The sequence below is a fragment of the Erithacus rubecula genome, assembly GCF_903797595.1.
Source record: "Erithacus rubecula genome assembly, contig: scaffold_768_arrow_ctg1, whole genome shotgun sequence".
Taxonomy (NCBI): Eukaryota; Metazoa; Chordata; class Aves; order Passeriformes; family Muscicapidae; genus Erithacus; species Erithacus rubecula.
In genome coordinates, this window is record NW_027635571.1 from 1 (window position 1) to 27,362 (window position 27,362).

The 27,362-nt window shown below is 63.4% G+C and overlaps 5 protein-coding genes across 5 annotated transcripts; 3 read left to right on the top strand and 2 right to left on the bottom strand.

Annotated features, from left to right (window-relative positions):
* Positions 1–257: 257 nt before the first annotated feature.
* Positions 258–2,823, bottom strand: LOC306816642 (WD repeat domain phosphoinositide-interacting protein 4-like; the record flags this gene model as incomplete). The annotated part of the gene is made up of 4 exons (XM_079333070.1): positions 2,620–2,823; positions 1,771–1,845; positions 1,136–1,240; positions 258–441 (listed from the first exon to the last, which is right to left on the bottom strand). Coding segments are annotated over exons 1-4 (413 nt in total), but the record flags the coding sequence as incomplete, so codon positions are not given.
* A 293-nt stretch (positions 2,824–3,116) lies between these two features.
* GPKOW (G-patch domain and KOW motifs) lies at positions 3,117–21,999 on the bottom strand. The gene is given in 13 exon segments (XM_079333073.1): positions 3,117–3,338; positions 3,818–3,903; positions 4,284–4,353; positions 5,431–5,533; positions 5,622–5,718; positions 6,078–6,126; positions 6,128–6,178; positions 7,470–7,743; positions 8,220–8,323; positions 9,147–9,247; positions 9,318–9,556; positions 10,219–10,431; positions 21,873–21,999. Coding segments are annotated over 12 exon segments (1,506 nt in total). The 5' UTR covers positions 10,416–10,431; positions 21,873–21,999; the 3' UTR covers positions 3,117–3,203.
* On the top strand, positions 10,439–16,647 carry MAGIX (MAGI family member, X-linked). The gene is made up of 8 exons (XM_079333071.1): positions 10,439–10,656; positions 12,008–12,077; positions 12,749–12,880; positions 13,308–13,382; positions 14,184–14,248; positions 15,210–15,344; positions 15,598–15,718; positions 16,299–16,647. Exons 2-8 carry the CDS (start codon positions 12,044–12,046, stop codon positions 16,400–16,402), a joined length of 666 nt encoding a protein of 221 aa, XP_079189197.1. The 5' UTR covers positions 10,439–10,656; positions 12,008–12,043; the 3' UTR covers positions 16,403–16,647.
* On the top strand, positions 17,708–21,046 carry PLP2 (proteolipid protein 2). Its single transcript, XM_079333072.1, has 5 exons — positions 17,708–17,864; positions 19,509–19,661; positions 19,913–20,008; positions 20,466–20,553; positions 20,660–21,046. The coding sequence occupies exons 1-5, from the start codon at positions 17,778–17,780 to the stop codon at positions 20,677–20,679; spliced, it is 444 nt and encodes a 147-aa protein (XP_079189198.1). The 5' UTR covers positions 17,708–17,777; the 3' UTR covers positions 20,680–21,046.
* On the top strand, positions 21,805–26,583 carry FTSJ1 (FtsJ RNA 2'-O-methyltransferase 1; the record flags this gene model as incomplete). The annotated part of the gene is made up of 11 exons (XM_079333074.1): positions 21,805–21,939; positions 22,145–22,293; positions 22,635–22,704; positions 23,118–23,214; positions 23,612–23,690; positions 23,767–23,819; positions 24,323–24,376; positions 24,892–24,994; positions 25,427–25,510; positions 25,763–25,866; positions 26,206–26,583. Exons 2-11 carry the CDS (start codon positions 22,173–22,175, stop codon positions 26,581–26,583), a joined length of 1,143 nt encoding a protein of 380 aa, XP_079189200.1. The 5' UTR covers positions 21,805–21,939; positions 22,145–22,172.
* Between the last annotated feature and the right edge of the window lie 779 nt (positions 26,584–27,362).

The window sequence follows — 27,362 nt, forward strand, 5'->3', positions numbered from 1 at the left end:
GGACACCAGTGACCAGCCAGTAACCAACCAGTGACATCAGTGACACCAGTAACATCCCAGTAACCAACCAGAAACACCAGTAATCACCAGTAACCTCCCAGTACTCCCAGTACCTCCTGGTAACACCAGTAACCCACCAGTGCTCCCTGTAACCTCTCAGTACTCCTAGTCGCCCTCCAAGTGCTCACAGTAACTTTCCCAGTGCTCCCAGTCCCCCCAGAGCCCCCCCAGTCCCAGTTCTCCCAGTTCCCCCAGACCCCCAGTCCCAGTTCTCCCAGTTCCCCCATCCCCCCAGTCCCAGTTCTCCCAGTTCCCCATCCCCCCAGTCCCAGTTCTCCCAGTACCTGTCGTGCCGCATGCGCACGGCCAGCACGGGTTTGGGGAAGCTGAACTCCAGCACCAGTTTGTCCTTCCCCTCACGAGCATCGTCCCAGATCAGCACTGGGGAACCCCAAAACGGGCTCAGGGGCACCCCAACATTGGGAACCCTAAATGGGCTCAGGGGCACCCCAACATCGGGAACCCCAAAATGGGCTCAGGGGCACCCCAACATCGGGGACCCCAAAATGGGCTCAGGGGCACCCCAACACTGGGAACCCCAAAATGGGCTCAGGGGCACCCCAAAATCAGGGACCCCAAAATGGGCTCAGGGGCACCCCAACACTGGGAACCCAAAATGGGCTCAGGGGCATCCCAAAATCAGGGACCCCAAAATGGGCTCAGGGGCACCCCAACACTGGGAACCCCAAAATGGGCTCAGGGGCACCCCAACATCGGGGACTCCCCAGGGGGAAGGAGGAGCCCCTGATTTGGGAACACTCCAGGGCTGGGGGGATGTCAGGGAATTTGGGGATCCCCAGGATTTGGGTATCAGTCAGGGAATTTGGGGATCCCCAGATTTTGGGGTTCTATCAGGGAATTTGGGGATCCCCAGATTCTGGGGTTCTATCAGGGATTTGGGGTCCCCCCCAGCTCGGGGCGCACCTGAGGCGTCAGGAAATTTGGGGTCCCCCAGATTTTGGGGTTCTATCGGGGATTTGGGGATCCCCAGATTTTGGGGTTCTATCGGGGATTTGGGGTCCCCCAGATTTTGGGGATCTATCGGGGATTTGGGGTCCCCCCGCGCGGGGCGCACCTGAGGCGTCAGGGAATTTGGGGTGGCTGCCCCCGCCCACGATGGCCAGCAGGTTGGAGCGGTTCAGCATCTCCACGAGCCCCACGCTGCCGACCTGCTCTGCGTCTGGGCACCCCAAACCAGGGCACCCCCAAATCAGGGGGCGCCCCAAATCAGGGGGGCGCCCCAAACTGGGGTGCCCCAAAACCGGGACACCCTGAAACCAGGGCACCCCCAAACCGTGGCACCTTGAAATCAGGGACACCCCAAAACAGAGGCACCCCAAAATTAGGGACACCCCAAATTCAGCCCTCCCCCAAGTAGGGACCCCAAAACAGCCCAAGCCCCCCAAAACTACACCTCTGGCTCGAGGATCCCCACAAACGTGGCCAAACCCCCTCCACAATTTTGGGACCACCAAAACATCCCTCCCACCCCAGGCCCAGACACCCCCAAACACCCCCCAGGCTTAGGAACCCCCCAAAAACGCCACACCAGCTCCACCCAGGCCAGAGGGACCCCAAAACACCCCAAATTCGTCCCCCAGCTCCTCCTCTGCACCTAAAGACCCCCAACCCCCCCTGAGCCACAGGGGGGACCCCCAAACCCTCCTGGACCCCCCAAACCCGCCTGGACCCCCAGATCCCGACCCTCACCCAGGTGTCCCTTCTCCATCAGCGGCTCCACGTTGAAGATCCGGACCCCCGAGTCCATGGCGACACAGAAACAGCCTGAGGGGCACGGGGGGGTTGGGGGGCACCCAGAGGGGGGTCCTTGGGGGGGTTTGGGTGGGTGCCAGAGAGGTTTGGGGGTCCCTGGGGAGAATTAGGGGATTCCTAGGGGAGCTTGGGGGGCAGCCGAGGGGATTTGGGGGTCCCCGGGTGGATCTGGGGGGGGAAAGGGGGTTGGGGGTCCCGGGGAATTTGGGGGCTCCGGGTGGGGTTCGAGATCCCGAGTGGGAGGTTTGGGGGTGCTGAGGGAGGTTTAGGGGTGCAGCCCGGGTTTGGGGTGCTGAGGGAGGTTTGGGGGTGCAGTCCGGGTTTGGGGGTGCTGAGGGGGAGGTTTGGGGGTTGAGGGGGAGGTTTGGGGGGCTGAGGGAGATTTGGGGGTTCGGGCCGGGTTTGGGGCGCTGAGGGAGGTTTGGGGGTTCGGGCCGGGTTTGGGGGTGCTGAGGGGGAGGTTTGGGGGTTGAGGGGGAGGTTTGGGGGCTGAGGGAGATTTGGGGGTTCGGGCCGGGTTTGGGGCGCTGAGGGAGATTTGGGGGTTCGGGCCGGGTTTGGGGCGCTGAGGGAGGTTTGGGGGTTCGGGCCGGGTTTGGGGGTGCTGAGGGGGAGGTTTGGGGGTTGAGGGGGAGGTTTGGGGGCTGAGGGAGATTTGGGGGTTCGGGCCGGGTTTGGGGCGCTGAGGGAGATTTGGGGGTTCGGGCCGGGTTTGGGGCGCTGAGGGAGATTTGGGGGTTCGGGCCGGGTTTGGGGCGCTGAGGGAGGTTTGGGGTCCGCACTCACTCTGGTCCTGGTTGAAGCGCAGGCTGTTCACCCCCCGGGCCTGCGCCATGGCGGGGCCCGCCGCTGGCGGCGGAGCCGCTCCGGGGACACAAAGGGGGAAAGAAGGATCCCCAAAACCCGCCGGGAGCCCCCCAAAAACCCCCGAAAACAACCCGGCCGCGTCCGCGGGGCGGTCAAACCATCGAAACGCCTCACAGCGCCCGGCCAGAACAAACTTCCGGTCACGTGAGCCACGCCCCCACCCTTTTAAGGCTCGGTCCGGGCGGCCGCGCGTGCTGATTGGCGGAGGCGGAGGGCGGAGCTGTTGCCTGGCAACGCGCCATCTTGGAAGCTGCCACGGCGTCCCGCGCTGCCATAGCAACCGCCCGCCGCCATGTTGGAAGCTGGTAGAGCGCGGCCTCGCTTGGGCCCCGCGGGGATTTTGGGGGCTCCAGGGTCACTGAGCAGGGAGCGTTCCCCCCATTCAATAACAACAACAACAACAACGAGGCCGTCGCTGCTCGTCCTCCCAGCCTTTATTGCGCTGAAGCCGCGGCCGCCATGCTGGAAGCTGGCGGGGGCGGGGAGGGGTCCCGGGGTCTCTGTCAGTCGTCGTCGCCCCCTCCCAAGTAATGGCAGATGGAGTCGTAGGGCAGCGACAGCACCTGCGGGGCCGCGGCCCGGCCCAGCTGCACCAGCGCCCGCCCGCGCTCCGGGTCCCGCTCCAGGATCCGCCCCACCTGCGGGGCAGCGCTCAGCCCGGGGGTCCGGGGAGGGGCTCGGGGTGTTCGGGGAGGGTCTCGGTATCTGGGGAGGGGTCTTGGGGGTGTTTGGGGAGGATCTCAGTGGTGTTTGGGAAGGGTCTCAGTGGTGTTTGGGGAGGGGTTTGAGAGTATTTGGGGGAGTCTGAGGGTATTTGGGGAGGGGTTTCAGTGGTGTTTGAGGGTCTCAGGGTGTTTGGGGGTCTTAGTGTTATTTGGGGAGGGTCTCAGTGATGTTTAGGGAGCGTCTCAGTGCTGTTTGGGGAAGGGTCTCAGTGCTGTTTGGGGAGGGGTCTCAGTGTTATTTGGGGAGGGGTCTCAGTGCTGTTTGGGGAGGGGTCTCAGCAGTGTTTGGGGAAGGGTCTCAGTGGTGTTTGGGGAAGGGTCTCAGTGGTGTTTGGGGAGGGGTCTCAGGGTACCCGGGGGGTCTCAGTGTTATTTGGGGAGGGGTCTCTCACCTGCCCCGCCTGCTCCCCCAGCACCACCATGACGCGCTCGCCGCCGCCCCGCGGCACCACCGTCTCCAGGGACACCTCGGGCAGCCCTGGGACAGGGACAGGGAATGGGAACGGAACAGGGAACGGGGACAGGGAATGGGGAATGGGAACGGGGACAGGGAATGGGAACAGGGACAGGGAATAGGGACAGGGAATGGGAATGGGGAATGGGGACAGGGAATGGGAATGGGAATGGGGACAGGGAATGGGGACAGGGAATGGGGACAGGGAATGGGGAATGGGAATGGGGACAGGGAATGGGAATGGGGACAGGGCACGGGGGACAGGCTCGGGAGGCAGGTCAATGTGTTTTTGGGGTGTAGGGTGTTTTTGGGGTGTCAGGCTGTTTTTGGGGTGCAGGACAGGCAGGTTTTTGGGGTGCAGCTGTTTTTGGGGTGCAGGACAGGCTGTTTTTGGGGTGTCTCACCCTCCACCAGGCGCCCGTCATCCGTGCGGCACACGCAGCTGTCGGGGGCCAGCAGGTCCTCGATCTGCATCTGGGGGTTCAGGGTCAGCACCCCAAAATCCTGCCCTGGGGGCTGGGGGGAGGGGGCGGGGAACCCCCCGGGGCTGAGCCCCCCTCCCCAACCCCTGGGTCACCCTACAGGGCCGTGGATGATTTGGGGGTCCCTGGGGTCCCTTTAGGCCCCTCATGGGTGTTTTTGGGGGTCCCTGGTGTTGTTTTTAGGGTGCAGGGGGTGATTTTAGGGTCCCTGGGGTGGTTTTTGGGGTGCAGGGAGTGATTTTGGGGGTGCCTGGGGTCCCTTTAGGCCCCTCATGGATGATTTTGGGGGTCCCTGGTGTTGTTTTTAGGGTGCAGGGGGTGATTTTGGGGTCCCTGGGGCAGTTTTTGGGCTGCAGGGGGTGATTTTGGGGGTCCCTGGGGCAGTTTTTGGGCTGCAGGGGGTGATTTTGGGGGTCCCTGGGGTGGTTTTGAGGCCCCCCATGGTAGATTTTGGGGTTCCTGTGCCATCTGAGGGGTTTTGCCATTTTGGGGGGATTCTGGGGTTTGATTTCAGGGTCCCCCAGGGGTTTTGGGGTGTCCTGAGTGGGGTCATTTTGGGGTTTCTCAGGGGTTATTTTGGGGTCCCCAGTGGTTATTTTGGGGTCCCCAGTGGTTATTTTGGGGGGTCTCAAGGGTTATTTTGGGATCTCCCATGGGTTATTTTGGGGTGTCCCCAGTGTAGTTATTTTGGGGTTCTCCCCAGAGTTATTTTGGGGTCCCTAGTAGGATTATTCTGGGGTCTCTCAGGGATTATTTTGGGGTCCCCCCGGGGTTTTTGGAGGTTATTTTGGGGTGTCTCTCAGAGGTTATTTTGGGGTCACTGGTGTGGTTATTTTGGGGTCCCCCCGGCGTTTTGGGGGGTTATTTTGAGGTCCCTGGTGTGGTTATTTTGGGGGTTATTTTGGGGTTACTTTGGGGTTATTTTGGGGGTTATTTTGGGGTTACTTTGGGGTTATTTTGGAGGTTATTTTGGGGGTTATCTTGGGGTTATTTTGAGGGTTATTTTGGGGGTATTTTGGGGTTATTTTGGGTGTTATTTTGGGTTATTTTGGCCGGTTTGGGTCCCCACCTTGCAGTTGTAGAAGGCCCCTCCCCGGAAGGCTCTGTCCACGCAGCGCACACGCAGGTCCCGCCGCAGCCAGTGGGGGGCGCAGCGAGCCTGCTTCACACGGCTGGGGGAGGGGCGGGGGGCAGAGACACCCCAGTTAGCTCCCAGTAACACCAGTTACCCGCCCAGTTACCTCCCAGTTCCCCCCTCACCTGGGGCTCTCTGGCCGCTCCCTCCTCTTGCTCCCCCCCCGCGGGGGGGCTCCACCCTGAGCCCCCTCCTCCTGCTGGGGGGGGCGGCCCGGGGCACCTGCGGGAACTGGGAGGTACTGGGAGGCACTGGGAGGGACTGGGGGGGTACTGGGAGGTACTGGGGGCACTGGGAGGGACTGGGGGATACTGGGAGGGACTGGGGGATACTGGGAGGGACTGGGGGGTATTAGGGGAACTGGGATTGGGGGCACTAGGGGGTACTGGGAGAGAAACTGGGGGGGACTGGGGGAGGAACTGATAAAGGATGGTGGGGCACTGTTTGCTACAGGGAAGGACTGAGAGAGGATGGTAGGGCACTGGGAGCTACTGGGAGGCACTGGGGGTTACTGGGGGGCACTGGGGGTTACTGGGTGGGGTTCTGGGGGTCCATACTGGTCCGTACTGGTGTGCACTCACCGCTCAGCACGCGCAGCCCGTGCAGCGGCACCGTCACCAGCTGCCCCCCCCAGCGCCAACCGCACCAGAGCCCGCCCCAGCTCGGGCTGCAGCGCCTGCACCTGCATGGCACCGCCAGTTAGGGACCAGTACGGACCAGTATGGGCCGGTTAGGGACCAGTACGGACCAGTATGGGCCAGTTAGGGACCAGTACGGACCAGTATGGGCCAGCACCGCCCGTCAGGGACCAGTACGGACCAGTACGGGCTGGTTAGGGACCAGTTAGGGACCAGTACGGGCCAGTTAGGGACCACTACGGACCAGTATGGGCCAGTTAGGGACCACTACGGACCAGTATGGGCCAGTTAGGGGCCAGTACGGGCCAGTATGGGCCAGTTAGGGACCAGTACGGGCCAGTATAGGCCAGTTAGGGACCAGTTAGGGACCAGTACGGGCCAGTATGGGCCAGTACGGGCCAGTTAGGGACCAGTATGGGCCAGTACGGGCCAGTTAGGGACCAGTACGGGCCAGTATGGGCCCAGCACCGACCAGTACAGGTCAGTACGGACCCGTCAGGGACCAGCACTGACCAGTTAGGGACCAGTACGGGCCAGTTAGGGACCAGCACTGACCAGTTAGGGACCAGTACGGGCCAGTATGGGCCAGCACCGACCAGTACGGGCCAGTACGGACCCGTTAGGGACCAGCACCGACCAGTTAGGGACCAGTATGGGCCAGTTAGGGACCCATTAGGGACCAGCACTGACCAGTTAGGGACCAGTATGGACCAGTATGAACCAGTTAGGGACCACCACCAGTTACCCTCCAGTTAGCAGAGTTATCCTCCCAGCTGCTTCCCAGACACCTCCCAGTTATCCTCCCAGTCACCCCCAGTAACCCCAGTTACCTCCCAGCACCTCCCAGTAACCCCCACTAATCCCAGTTACCTCCCAGCACCTCCCAGTAACCCCCACTAATCCCAGTTATCTCCCAGCTACCTCCCAGTAACCCCAGTTAGCTCCCAGTTACCTCCCAGTAACCCCAGTTAGCTCCCAGTTACCTCCCAGTAACCACAGTTGCCTCCCAGTAACCCCAGTGCCCATCCCAGCACCTCCCAGTTACCCTCCCAGTAATCCCCAGTTACCCTCCCAGTTACCCTCCCAGTAGCCCATTACCCTCCCAGTAACCCCAGTTACCCTCCCAGCTACCTCCCAGTAACCCCAGTGCCCATCCCAGTGCCTCCCAGTTACCCTCCCAGTACGCACCCAGCATCCTCCCACTACCCATCCCAGTTCTCCCAGTTCTCCCCAGTGCCATACTGGGAGAACTGGGGAGGGGTGTCAGCACCCCCAGTGCCCCTGCACAGCTGTACTGGTTTGTACTGGTCTGTGTTGGTCCGTACTGGTCCGTACTGGTCTGCACTGGTCCGTACTGGTCTGCACTGGTCCGTACTGGTCCATACTGGTCTGCACTGGTCCGTACTGGTCCGTACTGGTCTGCACTGGTCTCACCTGTCCTGTCACCCCCCGGTGGGGGCCACTCTGGATGCTGACGCTCTCTCCAAGCCCTGGGCCCTGGGGGGGCTCCCCCTGCCCCTCCCCCGCTCGGGGGGCACCGTGGGGGGCAGCCTCGGCCCCCAGCCCCAAACCGCGGGGGCGGGGCCGCTGCTCCAGGGGGGCCACAACCCTGGGGGGAGAGGGGGGGGTCAGGGCACCCCAAAATACACCCGGCACCCCAAAATACACCCCAGGGGTCAGGGCACCAAAAAATACACCCAGCACCCGAAAATACACCCCAGGAATCAGGGCACCCCGAGATCCACCCTGGGGGGGGTCAGAAGATCATGGCACCCCAAAACTTCCCCTTGAATCCTGTCTCCCCCAAGGCTGGAGTGTTCAGGGGTCCCCCCCAGTTTTTTGGGGGATCTCAGTGGTTGGTTCCTGGATGTCCCCCACAGGTTTGGGGGGCTCAGGGGGGCCCCCCCTCAGTTTTCAGGTGTTCTGGGAATACCCCCAGGGTTTTGGGGGGGCTTAGGGATGTTCCCCTCATAAATTCCCACTTTTGGGGTGGTCAGGGGGGCTCAGGTGTATTCCCTGTGTTTTGGGGGGCTCAGGGGTGTTCCCCTGTTTTGGGATGCCCCGTTTGGGGTGCAGGTCACTCACCTGGGGAAGGTGCGGCCGATGCCCTGGCCCTGGCTCCAGCCCATCCCCCGCAGCATGGCCAGCCCGAACTGCCCCACGGGCACGGCCTCGTAGTCCTGGGGGGTCTGGGGGGCAGGGGGGGCTTGGGATGAGGCAATGGGGATAATGGGGGCACTGGGAGAACTGGGGGGGGCACGGGGGGCTTGGGATGGGGGCAGTGGGGGCAATGGGGGCACTGGGAGAAATTAGGGGGGCACGGGGGGGTAATGGGGGGGGCATTTGGGGGCAATGGGGGTCAGGGGGCACTCTTGGGGTCCCGGGGTCACTCTGGAGGTCCCAGGGGATATTTGGGGTCCCAGGGGATATTTTGGGGTCCCAGGGGGTATTTTGGGGTCCCGGGGGATGTTTGGGGTCCCTGGGGATGTTTTGGAATCCTGGGGGCTGTTTGGGGTCCCAGGGGATATTTTGGGGTCCCAGGGGATATTTTGAGGTCCTGAGGGATTTTTGGGGTCCCGGGGGACATTTGGGGATCACTCTGGGCCCCGGGGGATGTTTGGGGTCCCGGGGGATATTCTGGGGTCCTGGGGGATGTTTGGGGGGTCTCTCTGGGGGTCCCGGGGGCTGTTTGGGGTATTTTGGGGCCCCGGGGGCTGTTTGGGGTATTTTGGGGTCCCGGGGATGTTTGGGGATCACTCGGGGTCCCGGGGGATATTTTGGGGTCCCGGGGGATATTTTGGGGGTCACTCTGGGCCCCGGGGGATGTTTGGGGTCCCGGGGGATATTCTGGGGTCCCAGGGCATTTTGGGGGGTCCCTCTGGGGGTCCCGGGGGCTGTTTGGGGTATTTTGGGGTCCCGGGGGCTGTTTGGGGTATTTTGGGGTCCCGGGGGATGTTTGGGGGGTCACTCTGGGGGTCCCGGGGCTGTCTGGGGTGCTCTGGGGCCCCTCACCGGCTGTGCCCCTGTGGCCACGTCTCTCTCAGGCAGCTGCAGGGCGATGGCCATGGCCGCTCCCTGCTCGCCCTCGGGCTGCTCCCGGGTCTGCCGCGCCTCTGGGGGGGCTCGGTCAGGGGGGCTCGGGGGGGCTCTGGGGCTCAGCCCCCCCGGGACCCCCAAACTCACCCTGCAGCAGCTCCTGCACCGCCTGCGCCTCCACCGAGGGGGGGTCCGTGCCGGGGGCGGGGTCTGCGTTGGGGGCGGGACTTGTGCTGCTGGGGGCGGGGTCTGCGCTACTGGGGGCGGGGCTTGTACTGCGGGGGGCGGGGCTGCTGCCGGCGCGGGGCGGCTCCGGGTTCCTCCAGCGGTGCGCGGGGATCAGCGGGATCACCAGCTCCTTCTTGGGGGGCGGGGCCGGCCGCGTGCTGGGGGCGGGGTCATCGTATGAGCCACGCCCACAGAATGCCTTATTTAAAACAAAGCTAGAGCACGCCCCAAGCCACGCCCCAAACAGACCGCGCCTTTAACCAGTGTCAACCACGCCCCTACAGGCCACACCCCCAGAAAAACCGCGCCTTTTACAACAAGCAAAACCCATGCCACCTAAAGGCCACGCCCCCAAACAGACCACGCCCAGAGAGGCCGCACCCCCAAACAGCCAGCGCCTTTTGAAAAGAGGCAGAGCATGCTCCTTCAGGCCACGCCCACATGCAGACCATGCCTTTATAAATACGGCCAGAAACCACGCCCAGAGAGACCGCACCGAAAGCCAGCGCCCTTTGACAAGAGGCAGAGCGTGCTCCTTAAGGCCACGCCCACAGGCAGACCATGCCTTTAAAACAAAGCGCAGGAGCCACGCCCCTGCAAGCCCCGCCCCCAGACAGTAGCACACTGAGCCCTGCCCGAGGCCCCGCCCCCAAATCAGGGTCACACACCTCAAGCCCCGCCCCCAAAACCCCGCCCCCGGTAATTGATGGCGCGCACGTGCCCTAAGCCCCGCCCCCCGCAGCCTTTGATGGACGGACCGGAAGCGGAGCCGCGCTCCGCCCCCAACGAGCCCTGCAGGCCGCGCCCCTTCATCGCCCACCTGAGCAGCTCCCGGTCCTCCACCGCCGTCAGGAAATCGGTGTCGCTGGCGTCGCCGCCGCTGGCGCCGGGCTCGGCGCAGGGTCCCGCGGGCAACGGCCGCCGCCGCTCCGCCCTGCGGCTGAAGGCGAATGACACCGGCCCCGGCCCCGGCCCCGCGCTGCCCTCAGCCGCCGCCGAGCCATCGTCTGCCGCCATCTTCTGCCGCGGGGCCCTGTGGGAGAGAGGCTGTTTGAGCCGGACTACAACTCCCAGCAAACTTTGCGGCGCGGGCTTTGCGGCCGCTGATTGGTCGACCCTCCACCTATCGGCGCTGCCGCTGCGCTTTGTCCCTCCCCCTCCTCGGGCGCTGATTGGCCGAGCCACCTGTCACTCAGCTCGTCCCGCCGCCGCTCGCGCTCGCCGGCCTCGCGCGCGTTGCCGTGGCGACCCCGCGGCGGTACCGAGGGGAGGGGGCGGGGCTGGGGGCACTGGGAGCACTGGGGGAGGAACCGGGCGGGACTGGGAGGACTCTGGGGGCCCTGGGGCCATACTGGGAGCATCAGGGGAGAAACTGGGAGGATGCTGGGAACATACTGGGAGCACTGGAGGTGATACTGGGAGAATACCAGCACTACTGGGGGGAATACTGGGGGTACTGGGAGTGACTGGGAGGGTACTGGGAGCATTAGGGGAGATACTGGGAGTAACTGGGGGAGACTGGATAGACACTGGGGCACTGAGAGGGGCACTGGGAGCTCTGGGGGGGAACTGGGATGGTGTGGGCTGGACTGGGAGCACTGAGAGAGGGCTGGAGGATACTGGGAGAGCTGGGGGGGCACTGGGAGAGGATACTGGGAGCACGGAGGGGGATACTGGGAGCACTGGCAGCTTAATGGGAGCACTGGGAGGGCACTGGGAGCACTGGGAGTTACTGGGAGCACTGGGAGTTACTGGGAGCACTGGGAGTCACTGGGAGCACTGGGAGTTACTGGGAGTCACTGGGAGTTACTGGGAGCACTGGGAGGTTACTGGGAACACTGGGATGTTACTGGGAGCACTAGGATGTTACTGGGAGGTTACTGGGAGGTTACTGGGAGCACTGGGAGGGCACTGGGAGGTTACTGGGAGCACTGCAGTGTTATTGGTTTGTTACTGGGAGCACTGGTTGGTTCCTACTTGGTTACTGGGAGTACAGGTTGATTACTGGTTTGTTACTGGTCTGTTACTAGTGTTACTGGTTTGTCACTGGTGTCACTGTTTTGTTACTTGTTGGTTACTGATGTCACTGGTCTGTCACTGGTTTGTTACTGGTGTCACTGTTTTGTTACTGGTCTGTTATTGGTGTCACTGGTTTGTTACTGGTTTGTCACTGGTGTTACTGGTTTGTCACTGGTGTTACTGGTCTGTCTCTGGTATCACTGGTCTGTCATTGGTTTGTCACTGGTCTGTCTCTGGTATTACTGGTCTGTCACTGGTGTTACTGATTGGGTACCAGTTTGTTATTGGTGTCACTGGTTTGTTACTGGTGTGTCACTGGTCTGTTACTGGAGTCACTGATTTGTCACTAGTTTGTCATTGGTTTGTTACTGGTTTGTCACTGGTCTGTTACTGGAGTCACTGATTTGTCACTGATTTGTCACTAGTTTGTCACTGGTTTGTTACTGGTTTGTAACTGGTGTTACTGGTTTCTTACTGGTTTGTCATGGGTTTGTCACTGGTGTCACTGGTCTGTTACTGCTCTGTCCCCGGTGTCACTGGTCTGTCACTGGTGTCACTGGTCTCTCCCTGCTCTGTCCCCGTGTCCCCAGGCGCTGTCCCCTCCCCCGGGGGGGGGCTCTGCCCCGATGCCGCCCCCGGAGGCGCCGCCCGGGCCCAGCGGTGAGTGGGGGAGGGGCGGGGGGGCAGGGGTCAGACACTTTTGGGGGGTCAGACACATTTGGGGGTCCCTGCCCAGGGTGTCCCCCCTCCCCAGGGTTGGCCCCCGAGTTTTGGGGGGTCCATGACCTTTGGGGGGGAGGGGTCTTATCTCTTTGGGAGGGTCCCCATGTCCCCAGTTTTGGGGTGTCCCTAATTTGGGGTGTCCCCCCCCAGTGAGTGTGGTGCTGGTTTTTGGGGTGTTCCCCAGTTTGGGGTCTCTTCCAGTTTTGAGGTGTCTTTAACTCGGGATGTTCCCCCCCATGAATGTGGTGGTGGTGGGGCTCTCTCCCAGTTTTGGGGTGTCCCCCGGTTTTGGGGTGTCCCTAACCTACCCCCGCAGTCAGTGTGGTGGTTTTGGGGTGTTCCCCGGTTTTGGGGTGTCCCTAACTCCCCCCCGCAGTCAGTGTGGTGGTGGTGGTGGGGGTCTCTCCCAGTTTTGGGGTGTTCCCCGGTTTTGGGGTGTCCCTAACTCCCCCCCGCAGTCAGTGTGGTGGTGGTGGTGGGGGTCTCTCCCAGTTTTGGGGTGTCCCTAACCCCCCCCCCCCCGCAGTCAGTGTGGTGGTGGTGGTGGGGGTCTCTCTCAGTTTTGGGGTGTTCCCCGGTTTTGGGGTGTCCCTAATCCCCCCCCGCAGTCAGTGTGGTGGTGGTGGTGGGGGGCTCCTGCGTGCTCCGCTACAGCCGCCCCCCGGCCCCGCCCCCCGCCCCGCGGCCCCCCCGCATCCCAACCCGCGATGGAGACCTGCTGCTGCTGCTGCGGAGCCTGGGTGGGCAAACTGGGAGCACTGGGGGGGACTGGGGGGCACTGGGAGCACTGGGGGGACTGGGAGAGGGGATGGAAGGGGACTGGGGTCACCGGGGGAAAGGCTGGGGGCACTGGGAGAGGGACTGAGAGGGACTGGGAGGGACTGGGGAGGACTGGGGGCACTGGGAGAAGGGCCGGGGGCACTGGGAGGGACTGGAACCGGGATTGGGGACACTGGGAAAGCGATTTAAGGGACTGGGAGAGACTGGGGCACACTGGGAGGGACTGGGAGGTAGAGTGGGGACAATGGGATGCACTGGGGGGAACTGGGATGAGAATTGCGAGCACTGGGAGGTTACTGGGGGGCACTGGGAGGTTACTGGGAGCACTGGGAGGTTACTAGGAGGGCACTGGGAGCACTGGTGCAGTGTCCCCCCATCCCCCCGCAGGCCCGGGGGCCCCCCCTGAGCCCGTGGCCGCCACCAGCTTCGTGGGGCCAGAACCGCGGGACCTGCTGCCCACCGGTACTGGGAGCACTGGGAGGGAGCTGGGAGGGTACTGGGAGGGTACTGGGAACACTGGGAGGGAGCTGGGAGGCTACGGGGAACACTGGGAGGGAGCTGGGAGGGTACTGGGAACACTGGGAGGGAGCTGGGAGGGTACTGGGAGCACTGGGAAGGCACTGGACGGCCTCTCAGCAGTACTGGCTGTTACTGGGAGCACTGGTTGTTACTGGTTGTTACTGGGAGCACTGAGCCCCTGCCCTCTCTCCCAGGAGAGGAGCTGGGAGCACTGGTTGTTACTGGGTGTTACTGGGTGTTACTGGGTGTTACTGGGAGCACTGAGCCCCCGCTCTCTCTCCCAGTAGAGGAGCTGGGAGCACTGGTTGTTACTGGGTGTTACTGGTTGTTACTGGGAGCACTGAGCCCCTGCCCTCTCTCCCAGGAGAGGAGCTGGGAGCACTGGTTGTTACTGGGTGTTACTGGTTTTTACTGGGAGCACTGAGCCCCCGCTCTCTCTCCCAGGAGAGGAGCTGGGAGCACTGGTTGTTACTGGGTGTTACTGGGTGTTACTGGGAGCACTGAGCCCCTGCCCTCTCTCCCAGGAGAGGAGCTGGGAGCACTGGTTGTTACTGGGTGTTACTGGGTGTTACTGGCAGCACTGAGCCCCTGCTCTCTCTCCCAGGAGAGGAGCTGGGAGCACTGGTTGTTACTGGGAGCACTGAGCCCCCGCTCTCTCTCCCAGGAGAGGAGCTGGGAGCACTGGTCGTTACTGGGTGTTACTGGTTGTTACTGGGAGCACTGAGCCCCCACTCTCTCTCCCAGGTGAGGAGCTGGGCAGCCCCAGCAGCGCCGGGACCGGGCAGAGCTACGGACTGGGCTGGGCACAGGTACGGACTGGGAGGGACTGGGAGCACTGGGAAGGGCTGGGATCCCCTCGTGGTCCTGGGGGATTTACTGGTGTGGTACTGGTGTATACTGGTGTGGAACTGGTGTGTACTGTATACTGTTACTGGGTACGCTGGTCTATACCAGGATATACTGATGTGTGTAACTGGTATGTACTAGTTTATACTGGTTTATATTGGTTTATACTGGCCTAGGAGCCAGGCCCAGGTGGTGACTGGTGATACTGGTGTGTAACTGGTCTATACTGGTTTATACTGGTCCATACTGGGCAGCAGCCAGCCTTGTTCACTGTGGAGCTGCCACAGGGCCCAGCCACGTTACTGGTGATACTGGTGTGCAACTGGTCTATACTGATGTGTAACTGGTCTATACCGGTGTGTAACTGGTCTATACTGGTTTATACTGGTCTATACTGGTATGTAACTGATCTATACTGGTGAGTAACTGGTCTATACTGGTGAGTAACTGGTCTATACTGGTGTGTAATTGTTCTATACCGGTGTGTAACTGGTCTATACTGGTTTATACTGGTGTGTAACTGGTCTATAATGGTGTGTAATTGGTCTATACTGGTGTGGAACTGGTCTATACTGGTCTATACTGGTGTGGAACTGGTCTATACTGGTGTGGAACTGGTCTATACTGGTGAGTAACTGGTCTATACCGGTCTGTAACTGGTCTATACTGGTGTGTAATTGGTTTATACCGGTGTGTAACTGGTCTATACTGGTTTATACTGGTGTGTAACTGGTCTATAACGGTGTGTAATTGGTCTATACCGGTATGTAACTGGTCTATACCGGTGTGTAACTGGTCTATACTGGTCTATACTGGTGTGTAACTGGCCTATACTGGTTTATACTGGTCTATACTGGTGAGTAACTGGTCTATACTGGTGTGTAATTGGTCTATACCGGTGTGTAACTGGTCTGCACTGGGCAGGAGCCGGCGCCGTTCGCCGTGGAGCTGCCGCGGGGCCCGGGCGGGTTCGGTTTCAGCCTGCGGGGCGGCCCCGCCGGGGTTTTCGTGCGGGGGCTGCGCGAGGGGGGCCCCGCCCAGCGCTGCGGCTGCATCCAGGTACGGCCGGGGGGGGCTGGGGGGCGGGGCTTCAGCGGGGTCTTGGGGGATTCTGTCAGGAACTGGGGGAACTGGGGGGGGCGGCTGTGGCTGGAGTGGTTTTGGGGGTCTCTGGGGTGGTTTTGGGGGGTCTCGGGAGGGGTCAGTAATTTTGGGGTGGGTGGTCTCTGGAGGTGCTGGGTGTGGCGGGGGTGGTTTTCGGGAGTCCCTAGGTGGGGGTCAGTAATTTTGGGGTCCCTCCCGGGGGGGTCAGGTCAGTGACGAGCTGCTGGCCATTAACGGCGCCCCCACGGCCGGCATGAGCCACGCGCAGGCGCTGGCCCGGATCCGGGGCGGGGGCAGCCGCCTGCGCCTGCTGCTGCGCCGCCCCCACGGTGAGACCCCCGCCCCCCTTCCGCACCCCCAAACCATGCGGGACCCGCCCCCGCACCCCCAAACCCCGCGGGACCCCCGGGGGGAGGGGGACAGGGTGGGAATGGCCCCAAGGGACACATCCCCGAGCCCCCCGAGTCACCGCGGCATCCAGTGACCCCCAAAAATACAGCTGTGCAAATCACCCCCCTGGCAGCGCAGTGGTACAGCCCAGGTCCCCCCACACTCACCTGTATGGCACAGTGCCCCCCCCCCATCAGTGGTACAGCCCAGGGTTCCCCAAAACCACACCGGTATAGCACAGTGTCCCCCCAAATCAGGTGGTACAGCCCAGGGCCCCCCCAATTCAGTAGGACATCCCAGTGCTCCCCTCAAATCAGGTGGTACAGCCCATTACAACCCCAAATTGAGTAAGACACCTCCTCAGATCAGGTGGCACAGCCCAGGGCCCCCCCAGAACACACCAGTATATCCCAGGGCCCCCCCAGATCAGGCGGCACAGCCCATTGCACCCCAAGCCCCCTCCCTCCCTGGCCGAGGGGGATCCCCGCCTCCCAGAGCCCCCCGGTTCTGTTCCCGCAGGGGCACCCCCGAGCCCGCTGGCGCGGGGGGTGCTGCGGCTGTGCGTGGGCAGCTCCCCGCGGGGGGAGCCCTGCTTCTGCCTGGTGGGGGGGCTGCACCCCTGAGCCCCCCGAACCGCCCCCGAACCCTGCCGACGGACGGTGACGTCACAGCGAGGCGCCCCCCCCCCACGCACCCCAAGTTCTGGTGCTTTGGGGGGACCCCACCCCGGTTTGGTGCCCCCCATTTTGGCGGGGACGCCCTTCGAGCTATGCAATGCCCCCCCCCCCCCCCCCCCCGCGTTCTGGGGGTCGCACGGAGGTGCTGTCCTTTCCCCCCCACCCAATTTTGGGGTGTTCAATAAAGGCGGGGACCCCCCGGCGCCTCCCCGAGTAATTTCCAGCGCGGGTTCTGCGGCGGGCGGGGCGCTGCCGCGTCCGGCTGAGTCACCCCAAAACCGAGAGCGGCTCCGGGGAAAGAACGGCCCCGGGGACCCCAAAACCGCCCTGGGGCCCCAAACCGCCCCGGGGACCCCAAAACCGTCCTGGGAACCCCAACACCCACAACCCACCACAGGCTCCTCTGGATCTCTCCTTGTCCTCCCAACCCCCCAGAGACCCCGAGAGGCTCTTTCAGGGCGCCCAGAACCCCCTTAGGGACCCCCAGTGCGCCCCCCTCAATTCCAGGACCCCCCCAGCCCCGCCCGCTCTAAGCCCCGCCCCTCGGGGTCCCCCCCTCCCGCCACCTCCAGGAGCTTCCCCCGCTCCAAGCACCGCCTTCCTTTAGCTCCTCCTCCCGGGACCCCCGACCCAATCAGCACAGGGGGTTCCCCTGCCTCAAGCCCCTCCCACTCTCAGCTCCTCCTCCCAGGACCCCCGTCCCAATTATCACAGGGAGTTCCCCTAAGCCCCGCCCTCCTTTAGTTCCTCCTCCCGGGACCCCCGACCCAATCAGCACAGGGGGTCCCCCTCTCCAAGTCCCTCCCGGGACCCCCGACCCAATCAGCACAGGGGGTTCCCCTCTCCAAGCCCCTCCCGGGACCCCCGACCCAATCATGACAGGGGGTTCCCCTCTCCAAGCCCCTCCCGGGACCCCCGACCCAATCATCACACGGGGTTCCCCTCTCCAAGCCCCTCCCGGGACCCCCGACCCAATTATCACAGGGGGTTCCCTTCTGCAAGTCCCTCCCAGGACCCCCGACCCAATCATCACAGGGGGTTCCCCTCTCCAAGCCCCGCCCCCCCGGGACCCCAGGCCGGGGTTTCCCCCGCCCGGTCACGTGACGGCGCGCCGGCCGAGGCCCCGCCCCCGGGTCTCCCTCTGTTCCCATCCCTAATAGGGGTTTCCCCCGGCGCCAGGCCCCGTCCCCCCGCGCCCCCCAGCCAATGGCGCTCCGGCGCGCGCTGCCAGGCCCCGCCCCGCTCCGTGCCAGCTCCCCGCGCCCCCCCCCTCGCTGCCCGTCCTGCCGCCACCGCCCGCTCGGTGCCGCCCGGTGCCGCCATGGAGTCCGGCGGGGCCCAGAGCTGCCCCGGCACCTGCCTGGCCTTCAGCCGCACCCGCAAGGGGCTGGTGCTCATCGGCGAGATCGTGAGATACGGGGGCACTGCGGGGGAGGGGGCGGCTGGGGAAACCCCGGAGGGTCATGTCTGGGTCCGGCTTGGGACGTTCGGTCCGCGCTCGGAGGCGCAGGAGGATCGGTGCCCGGTTTTTGGGGGGTAGGGGGATGCCCGCCGGGACGCTCATTGCGGGGGCAGGAAGATGCCCGAGTGCCTGGGCAGGATGTCTGCAGTCACCGATTTTGGGAGGAGGCAGTAGGATAACTGGATCCCCGTTTTGGGAGGGGGGTCTTCGCGGGGACCAGGATACCCAGTTTTTGCAGAGGGGTGGAGTAGCGGGTGCCGGGATCCCAATTTTGGGCTTTAGTAAAATTCTCTGCTTTGAAAGGGATCGGGGGTATCGCGACACCTGGGATCCCATTTTGCGGAGCAGCGGGGTAGGGGCTGCCCGGTGACACGTGGCGGGACCCAGGTGTGCGGGGGTGTCCCCCTGCCCCGGGACACCGCACACACCCGCGCCCCCCGGTCCCGCTGCGGGCGCGTGGAGGGGCAACGCCCTTGTGCAGCGAGGGGGGAGGTGGGGCGGGGTAGGGAAGGTGAGAAAGGCGGGGCCGGGGGCCCCGGTGGAGAGGGGGAAGGGAGCCCGGATGTCTCGGTCCCTTCCCGGGGCAGAGGGGGAGGTTTGGGCGGTGCCCGGCGCGCCGTGCCAGCCGTTATTGCGCCAGCCGGGCGGCGCTGGCGGAGGCGCGGCGGGAGCGGCCCCTTTAAGGCGATGCCTTTCAAACCCCGCAGCGCCGTTGCCCCTTTAAGAGCCCCCGGCCCGCGGGCCCCACCCACGCCATCGCCCCTTGTAAAACGGGGGGGGGGGGCGCGCTGCTGTGCCGTCGCCGTGGCGACCGTTGCCTGGAGACGGCCCCGCCCCGGCGCTCCCACAGTGGCGCCTTGTTCCAACGCCCACGCGGGGCCGGGGCCGGCGCTCTATGCCGGCGCCTCCCACAGGGGGCGCTGTGGGAGGGTCTATAGGTGGCCTATAAGGGATCCTATGGGGCACCTATAGATGAGCCCACTGTGACCTTCTGGGGGCACTAAGGGGGGTCTATACATGACCCACAGTGCCCTATTGGGAGCGCTATGGGACACCTATAGGTGACTCCACAGTTGCCCACAGGAGCAACAATTATAGGTTCCCATAGTGCCCCTGTGGGCCACTTTGGAGTCACCTATAGATGTCCCAGTGGCCTATCAGGGACACTGTGTGTGGGGGTCCATAGGTGACCCACAAGGGCACTATGGGACATTTGTAGGTGACTCTACAGTGGCCCCATGGGATATCTGTAGGTGACTCCACATCGGCACCATGGGACATCCATAGGTGACCCCAACCTCGCCTATGGGGGCACTATAGGACCCCCAGTGGAATAAAGGAGGTGCTCTAGGAGCCTTTAGGTGACAGCCCAGAACCTGTAGGGCCCTATAGGGCAGCACTCAGGATGTCTATAGGGATCACTGCAGGCATTCTCCTATATAATTACACATGCCCTGCACTGCCTATAGTGTGAGTTCAAGTGCCCATCTGTCCCTTGGAGGTCCCGGGGGGCACAGTCCGGGTCTGTAGGGCACGCTGTGGTCTCTGCAGGGGTGCCCCAGCCCCTCAGGACCCCCCTACCTCCCGCAGGTGCTGTGCCTGCTGACGCTGATCTGCTTCGGGGCGTCGCGCTCGGGCTACGCGGGGCTGGCGGCGGTGGAGCTGGTGTTCGCCGCGCTGGTGCTGCTGGCCTGGAGCTGCCGCCTGCCGCCCCGCCTGCCGCTGCTGCACTGGGGCTGGACCGTGAGCTGGGGGGCAGGGAGGGCACTGCGGGGTCCTGGCGGGCTGGGGGGAGACACTGGGGGTGGATTTGAGGGGCTTTGCGCAGCCTTAGGGGGGCTGGGAGGTCCTGCAGTGGCTGGGTGGGGGGTTTGGGGATCCCTGGGGGTGCAGGATTTCCAGAGAGTTTGGGGGTCCCTGGGAGGAATCCCTGGAGATTGGGGGTCCCCAGAGGGTTTGGGGGTCTCTGAGGGGTCCCATCTGTGCCCCCCCAGGATTTCATGCGCTGCCTCATCGGGGCTCTGCTCTTCCTCATCACCTCCCTCATTGTCATCGTCGGCCACCGGGACGGCGCCGGCATCGCAGGAGGGGTGAGAGGCAACTGGGGGTGCAGGGGGAGTTTGGGGGTCTATGACCCCCTCTACCCCCAGGTGTTTGGGTTTCCCAGATGGGGTGAGGGAGAACTGGGGGTGAACGGGGAGTTCGGGGGTCTCTGATACCCCCAGGTTTTCGGGATCCTGGATGGGGTGAGGAGGAATTGGGGGTCCAGGGAGGGAGTTTGGGGGTCTCTGAGCCCCTCCACCCCCAGGTGTTTGGGTTCCTGGATGGGGTGAGGGGGAATTGGGGGTCCAGGGGGGAGTTTGGGGGCCTCTGATCCCCCCAGGTGTTTGGGTTCCTGGATGGGGTGAGGGGGAACTGGGGGTCCAGGGGGGAGTTTGGGGGTCTCTGAGCCCCTCCACCCCCAAGTGTTTGGGTTCCTGGATGGGGTGAGGGGGAACTGGGGGTCTAGGGGGGAGTTTGGGGATCTCTGAGCCCCTCCACCCCCAGGTGTTCGGGATCCTGGCTGGGGTCCTCCTGGGATACGATGCCTTCATTACCCTCCCCACACGGCAGGGCCACACCGCCGCCCCCACTGGTGCGTACTGGGAGCACTGGGAAGGGGTGGCTGCGCTGTGGGGGGGTACTGGGGGGAAACCCAAGGGTTTGGGGTGCAACTAACCCCCCACTTTGTCCCCCTGCAGAGTCCCCAGACGGTGCCTGAACAGCCCAAAAAGCCAACAGAGACCTCCCCAAACCTCCCCTGCAGGGTGACCCCCAGCCTTAAATTATTGAGGGGTCCCGACGCTGGGTCCCCCGGGGGGGACAGGGGGAGATCTGGGGGTCCCTCGGGGGTTCCCCTTCCCCAAACGCCTTCGCAAGTGCCTTGAACTGCCCGTGCCTCAGTTTCCCCCCTGGGGAGACCCCCCACCCCCCTCAGGGTTAAAGGTGCCCTGGCCCCTCACAGGGTTTGGGGTGCCCGCCTCAGTTTCTGGGGCGCCTCCGTTAATTTTTGGGGTGTTCCCCCTCCTTTCTCCCAGCCCGCGGGAGGCTTTTGGGGGCAATATATCGGGAAATAAAGAGTTTTTATTACTGCGTTACCGGTTCTGGTGGGTCTGTCGATCCTGAGAGCCATAAGGGACCCCAAACCCCGCAGGTTACAGCCCCAAACCCTCCCCTCACGGCTCCCCACTGTGAAATAGGTGGGAAATCCTCTCCTCTCGCGGAAAAGGGGAGGAAATTCCTTCACCACTCACGGAAAAAGGGAAGAAACTCCCCATCACCTCAGGGAATAAGGGAGGAAATTCCTCCACTCCTCATGGAAAAGGGAGGAAACCCCTCCATCCCTCATGGAAATGGGTGGGACACTCCCCGCTCCCCTCACGGATAAAGAGGCAGGAAACTCCTCCACTCCTCACGGAAAAAGGAAAACCCTCCACCTTTCAGGGAAAAAGGGTAGGACATTCCCCGCTCCCCTCAAAGAAAAAGGGGCAGGAAACTCTCCGCTCGCCTGACGGAAAAGGGAGAAAACCCTTCAGCACTCACGGAAAAAGGATGGGGCATTCCCCGTCCCCTCACGAAATAGGAAAGAAACCCCTCCACTCCTCACGGAAAAAGCGGCAGGAAAGTCCCCACTCCCCTCCCGGATAAAAGTGCAAGAAACTCCGTATCTTCTCACGAAAAAGGAAAGAAACGCCTCCACTCCTCACGGAAAAAGCGACAGGAAAGTCTCCGCTCCCCTCACGAAAAAAGGCGCGAAACCCCCCCCACAGCCCGCGCTCCGCCCCGCGCATGCGCAGTACCCAACAGAGGACCCCCCCCCCCCCCCCAGCGCGCGCGCCCTCCCCTTACGCTTCCCTCCTCGCGCACGCGCGCTGCGCCCGCCGCCCGCCTCAGCCGCCGCCGCTCCGCCCTCACCGCTGCCGCCGCGACCGTTCCTTTGGCCTTCCCTTGGCTCCTCTCCGGTGCTTCCCGCCGCGTCCAGGTACCGCGGCGGCGGGAGAGGCCGGGCGGGGTTGAGGAGTGGGGGGGTGAGGCTGTGAGGGGGCGGAGGGAGCGCACCGGGGTGGGCGGGCCTGCGCGTGCGCGGGGACGGCGGGGGCGGTGCATGCGCAGTGGCTCGGAGGGGGGTTTGATACCAAAACAGCGCGTGTTAAATTAACTAATTAACTTAATTAACGGGATTTTAGGCGTTTGTAGGGGTCGTACGGGATCGCCATGGGCCGCTCGTCCAAGGACAAGCGCGACATTTACTACAGGCTGGCCAAGGAGGGCGGCTGGAGAGCGCGCAGCGCCTTCAAACTGCTGCAGCTGGATGAGCGCTTCCAGCTGTTCCAGGGTACGGGGGAAATGGGGGAACTGGGAACACTGGGATCACTGGGGTAACTGGCATCACTGGTGTAACGGGTCCTAGGGGTGTGGGATCACTGGGATCACTGGTATAACTGGTGCCAGAGGTCTGGGGTCACTGGTGTAACTGGGGTGCCAGGGGTCTGGGGTCACTGGCGTAACTGGTGCCAAGGGTCTGGGTCACTGGTGTAACTGGTTTAGTTGGTGTAACCGGGATCCCAGGGGTCTGGGGTCACTGGTGTAACTGGGGTCCCAGGGGTCTGGGTCACTAGTGTAACTGGGATAGTTTCACTGCTGTAACTGGGTTTAACTGGTGGTACTGGACCCTAGGGGTCACCCGGGCCGTGGATCTCTGCGCTGCCCCCGGGAGCTGGAGCCAAGTGCTGAGTCGGCACCTCAGGTGGGACTGGGAGCACTGGGAGCTGCATTGGGGGGGCTGCTCTGGGAACTGGGAGCACTGGGAATCCCAACTGGTAGTGGTGGGGCACTCAGGGAGGGTCAGGGAGGCACTGGGGGTTTGGGGGGACCTGGGAGGACATTAGGGGGCACTGGGGGGGCATGGACAGGTCACTGGGTGGGGTCCCTGTGGGTTTTGGGGGGCACTGGGGGGGTCCCTGTAGATTTGGGGGGTCCATGTGGGTTTTGGGAGTTCCTGTGGATATGGGGGGTCTCTGTGTATTTTGGGGATCACTGGGGGGGTCTCTGTGTGTTTTGGGGGTCACTGGGGGGTCCCTGTGGATTTTGGGAGTCCCTGTGGATATGGGGGGGGGGTCTCTCTGTGTTTTGGGGTCCATCTCCCCTAAATGCCCTCAGGGGGTCCGAGGGCTGCCCCCCCCAGGTGGTGGCCGTGGATCTGCAGGCGATGGCGCCGCTGCCGGGGGTGCTGCAGATCCAGGGGGACATCACCAAGGTGGGACCCCAGAACTGCCCCCCAGAACTGCCCTGGGACCCCAGAACTGCCCCCCAGAACTGCCCTGGGACCCCAGAACTGCTCCCCAGAACTGCTCCCCAGAACTGCCCCGGGACCCCAGAACTGCCCCCCAGAACTTCCCTGGGACCCCTAGAACTGCCCTGGTACCCCCAGAACTGCCCCCCAGCACTGCCCTGGGACCCCCAGCCCCCGTTCCCATCCCCATTCCCCCCAGCACTGCCCTGGGACCCCCAGCACTGCCCCCCAGCACTGCCCTGGGACCCCCAGCCCCCGTTCCCATCCCCATTCCCCCCAGCACTGCCCTGGGACCCCCAGCACTGCACCCCAGCACTGCCCTGGGACCCCCAGCCCCCGTTCCCATCCCCATTCCCCCCAGGCCTCCACGGCGCAGCAGATCCAACGGCTGCTGGAGGGACACCCCGCTGAGCTGGTGGTGTGTGATGGGGCCCCCGACGGTGAGTCTGGGGGGGCTGCACCCCCTGACCCCCCACAGCCTCCCACAGCCCCCCTGAGCCCCCAATTCCCCCACAGTGACGGGGCTGCACGACCTGGATGAGTACATCCAGGCCCAGCTGCTGCTGGCTGTAAGTATGGGGCTGAAACCCCCTGGGGACCCCCCAAAACCCCCTGGGGACCCCCCACATTCCCCCAGAACCCCCTGGGGACCCTCCCCAAAACCCCCTGGGGACCCCCCAAATCCCCCCAGAACCCCCTGGGGACCCTCCCCAAAACCCCCTGGGTACCCCCTCCCAAAACCCCCTGGGGACCCCCCACATTCCCCCAGAACCCCCTGGGGACCCCCCAAATCCCCCCAGAACCCCCTGGGGACCCTCCCCAAAACCCCCTGGGTACCGCCTCCCAAAACCCCCTGGGGACTCCTCAATTTCCCCAAAACCCCCTCAATTCCCCCCAAAAGCCCCCTGGGGACCCCCCAAACCCCTGAGCCCTCCCAGCTCCCCCATTTTTTGGATCTCTTCCCCTTTTTTTGGGGGTCTCTCCCCCATTTTTTTGGGGACTCCCCCCTTTTTGGGGTCTTTGTCCCCATTTTTTGGGGTCTCTCCCCATTTTTGGGGTCTCTGCCCCCCAGGCTCTGAACATCACCACTCATGTCCTGAGGAAAGGCGGCACCTTCGTGGCCAAGGTGAGACCCCCCCCAAACTCAGGGGATTCCCCCACCACAGTACAGCCCAGGGACCCCCAAAATGCAATCAGGGACCCCAGAATCCAATCAGGGACCCCCAGAATCCAATTAGGGACTCCCAAAATCCCCCCCAGGAACCCCCAATATCCCCCCAGGAACCCCCAATATCCCCCCAGGGACCCCCAAAATCCCCCCAGGGACCCCCAAGATCCAATCAGGAACCCCCAAGATCCAATCAGGGACCCCCAAAATCCCCCCCAGGAACCCCCAAAATCCCCCCAGGGACCCCCAAGATCCAATCAGGGACCCCCAAAATCCCCCCCAGGAACGCCCAAAATCCCCCCCAGGGACCCCAAAAATCCAATCAGGAACCTCCAAAATCCCCCCCAGGGACCCCCAATATCCCCCCAGGGACCCCCAAAATCCAATCAGGGACCCCCAATTTTCCCCCCAGGGACCCCTGGCCAGGCCCAGGAGGGGCTGTGCCCCCCCAGGGTCTCTGACTCCCTCCCCAGATTTTCCGGGCCAAGGACGTGTCCCTGCTCTACGCTCAGCTGCGCCTGTTCTTCGCCGAGGTGAGCTGTGCCAAACCACGCAGCAGCCGTGCCTCCAGCATCGGTGAGACCCCTCCCCAAAACCAACCGGGACCTCTCCTCAAACCGGGACCCCTCCCCAAAACCAACCGGGACCCCTCCTCAAACCAGGACCCCTCCCCAAACCCAGGGGACCCTCCCAAAACCCAGCCGGGACCCCTCCCCAAACCTAGGGGACCCCTCCCCAAATCCAGGGGATCCTCTCCAAAGTGAGACCCCTCCTGAAATCATGGGGCTCTGGGGGACCCCTCCCCAAAACCAACCAGGATCCCTCCCCAAACTGAGACCCCTCCCCAAACCAGGACCCCGAGGGGCTTTGGGGAACCCCCTGAGTTTGGGGGATTCTGGGTGGAATTGGGGGTTCCTGGGGGGATTTGGGGGTGTTTTGGGGGTCATTGGGAGGTCTCTGAGGTGTTTCATGCCCCCTGAATTGGGGGGACCCCCCCTGTTCTGGCAGAGGCGTTCGTGGTGTGCCGTGGGTTCAGCCCCCCCGAGGGATTCGTGCCCTCCATGGACAATGCTCTGCTGGAGCCTGGCGCAGGTGAGGGGGTCTGGGGGAGTCTGGTGGATTTTGGGGTGTCTGGGGGGGATTTGGGGTGTCTGTGATGGGATTTTGGGGTCTCTGGGGACATTTTAAGGGGTGCCTGGGGGTTGTCTAAGCATCACTGGGGGTATTTTGAGGCTCCCTGAGAGGATTTTGGGATGTCTGGGGGTCGCTGGGAGATGTCTGTCGATGTTTTGAGGGGTCCCTGGTGGATTCTGGGGTCCCTGGTGGATTTTGGGGTGCCCCCAGGCCTGGCCCTGGCCCAGCTCTCGGGCCCCTCCCGTGTCATTGTTCCCTTTGTGGCCTGTGGGGACCTGAGCGCCTTCGACCCCGACCGCACCTACCCCCTGCAGGTACTGGGGAATCTGGGGGCACTGGGGGCACTGGAGAGAGTGGGAAGGGACTGGGAGGGATTGGGAATGGACTGGGAGGGACTGGGAGGGATTGGGGCACTGGGAATGGACTGGGAGGGATTGGGGAGGGACTGGGAATGGATTGAGAGGGATTGGGAAGGAACTGGGAATGGACTGGGGGGGAGCCCCTGGAACCCAGGTGGGATGGACTGGGAGCAATGGGAGGAACTGGGGAGTTCTTGTGGGTGTGGGGCACCACTGGGGATATACTGGGGGGCACTGGGACAGACTGGGCTGTACTGGGAGCACTAGCCCATGCTGTTCCCTCTCTCCCCACAGCTGGACCCGGCCCAGCCCTACTCGTACACCCCCCCCCCAGCCCCCCCCATCGCCCCCCCCTACGCACAGGCCTGCCGCCTGCGCCGGGGGGGGGAGGGGGGCAAGCCCCAAATGGGCACTGGGACCCCCCTGAGCATGAGGGGGGCTGAGCTGGAGGGGCTGAGTGTGCGAGGAGCCCCGTGTGAGGAGCAGGGAGGAGCCACTGGGGACAGGGGGGAATCAGGAGCCACTGGGGACAGGAGTGAGCCAGGAACCACTGGGGACAGGAGGGAATCAGGAGCCACTGGGGACAGGGGGGACAGGAGGGAATCAGGAGCCACAGGAGAGGGGGAGGGAACAGCGTGGGAGGAGCTGCAGCAGCTCCGTCTGCTGGACTGAAAGTTGTGGGTGTGCAAGGACCTCCATGGGCGTCCAAAAACCCCTGGTTGTGCAAGAACTTCAGTGGGTGTGCAAAGACCTTCAAGAATGTGCAAGAACCCCCAGGGATGTCCAAGGACTCTCCTGGGAGTCCAAAAAACCCCTGGGTGTGCAAGAACCCTGTGTGTGTGTGTGCAAGATCCTTTATGGGTGTGCAAGAACCTCCATAGGTGTCCAAAAACTCCATGGGTGTCCAAAAACCCTCGTGTGTTCAGGACCCCCCTTGATGTGCAAGGCTCAGCCCCCCAGTGCTGCAGCCCCCCCGTGCCCCCCAATAAACCCCCTGTTCTCACAGTGCCCGGGGTTGTGCTGCCTTTATTGCAACAGAGCGGGGGGGGGGGGGGGGGGGGGGGGAAGTCTGGGGTGTCCTGGAGGTCCCAGGGGGTTTGAGGAGACCTCCAGGGGGTTTTGGGGGTCCCTGGGGTTTGAGGGGTCCTGGAGGCAGTTTGGGGGTGTCTGACCTGTTTTTTGGGAGTGTCCCATTTTTGGGGCTGTCTGTCCATTTTGGGGCTGTCCTGTGTGGGGGTCCCTGTCCCATTTTTGGGGGTGTGTGTCCCGTTTGGGGCTGTCCTGTTTGGGGGTGTCTGTCCTGTTTGGGAGTGTGTATCCCTTTTTGGGGGTGTCCCATTTTTGGGGGTGTCCCATTTTGGGAGTGTCACGTTTTTGGGGGTGTCTGTCCATTTCAGGGCTGTCCAGTTTGGGGGTGTGTGTCCCATTTGGGGTCCTCATCCCCTTTTTGG

Coding starts and splice junctions, on each gene's coding strand:
- PLP2 (XM_079333072.1), top strand. CDS start 17,778: ATGGAGTCCGGCGGGGCCCAGAGCTGCCCCGGCACCTGCCTGGCCTTC. Junction 19,662..19,912: donor TGCTGCACTGGGGCTGGACC/GTGAGCTGGGGG, acceptor GTGCCCCCCCAG/GATTTCATGCGCTGCCTCAT. Junction 20,554..20,659: donor CCACACCGCCGCCCCCACTG/GTGCGTACTGGG, acceptor GTCCCCCTGCAG/AGTCCCCAGACGGTGCCTGA.
- MAGIX (XM_079333071.1), top strand. CDS start 12,044: ATGCCGCCCCCGGAGGCGCCGCCCGGGCCCAGCG. Junction 12,881..13,307: donor GCTGCTGCTGCGGAGCCTGG/GTGGGCAAACTG, acceptor ATCCCCCCGCAG/GCCCGGGGGCCCCCCCTGAG. Junction 13,383..14,183: donor GCGGGACCTGCTGCCCACCG/GTACTGGGAGCA, acceptor TCTCTCTCCCAG/GTGAGGAGCTGGGCAGCCCC.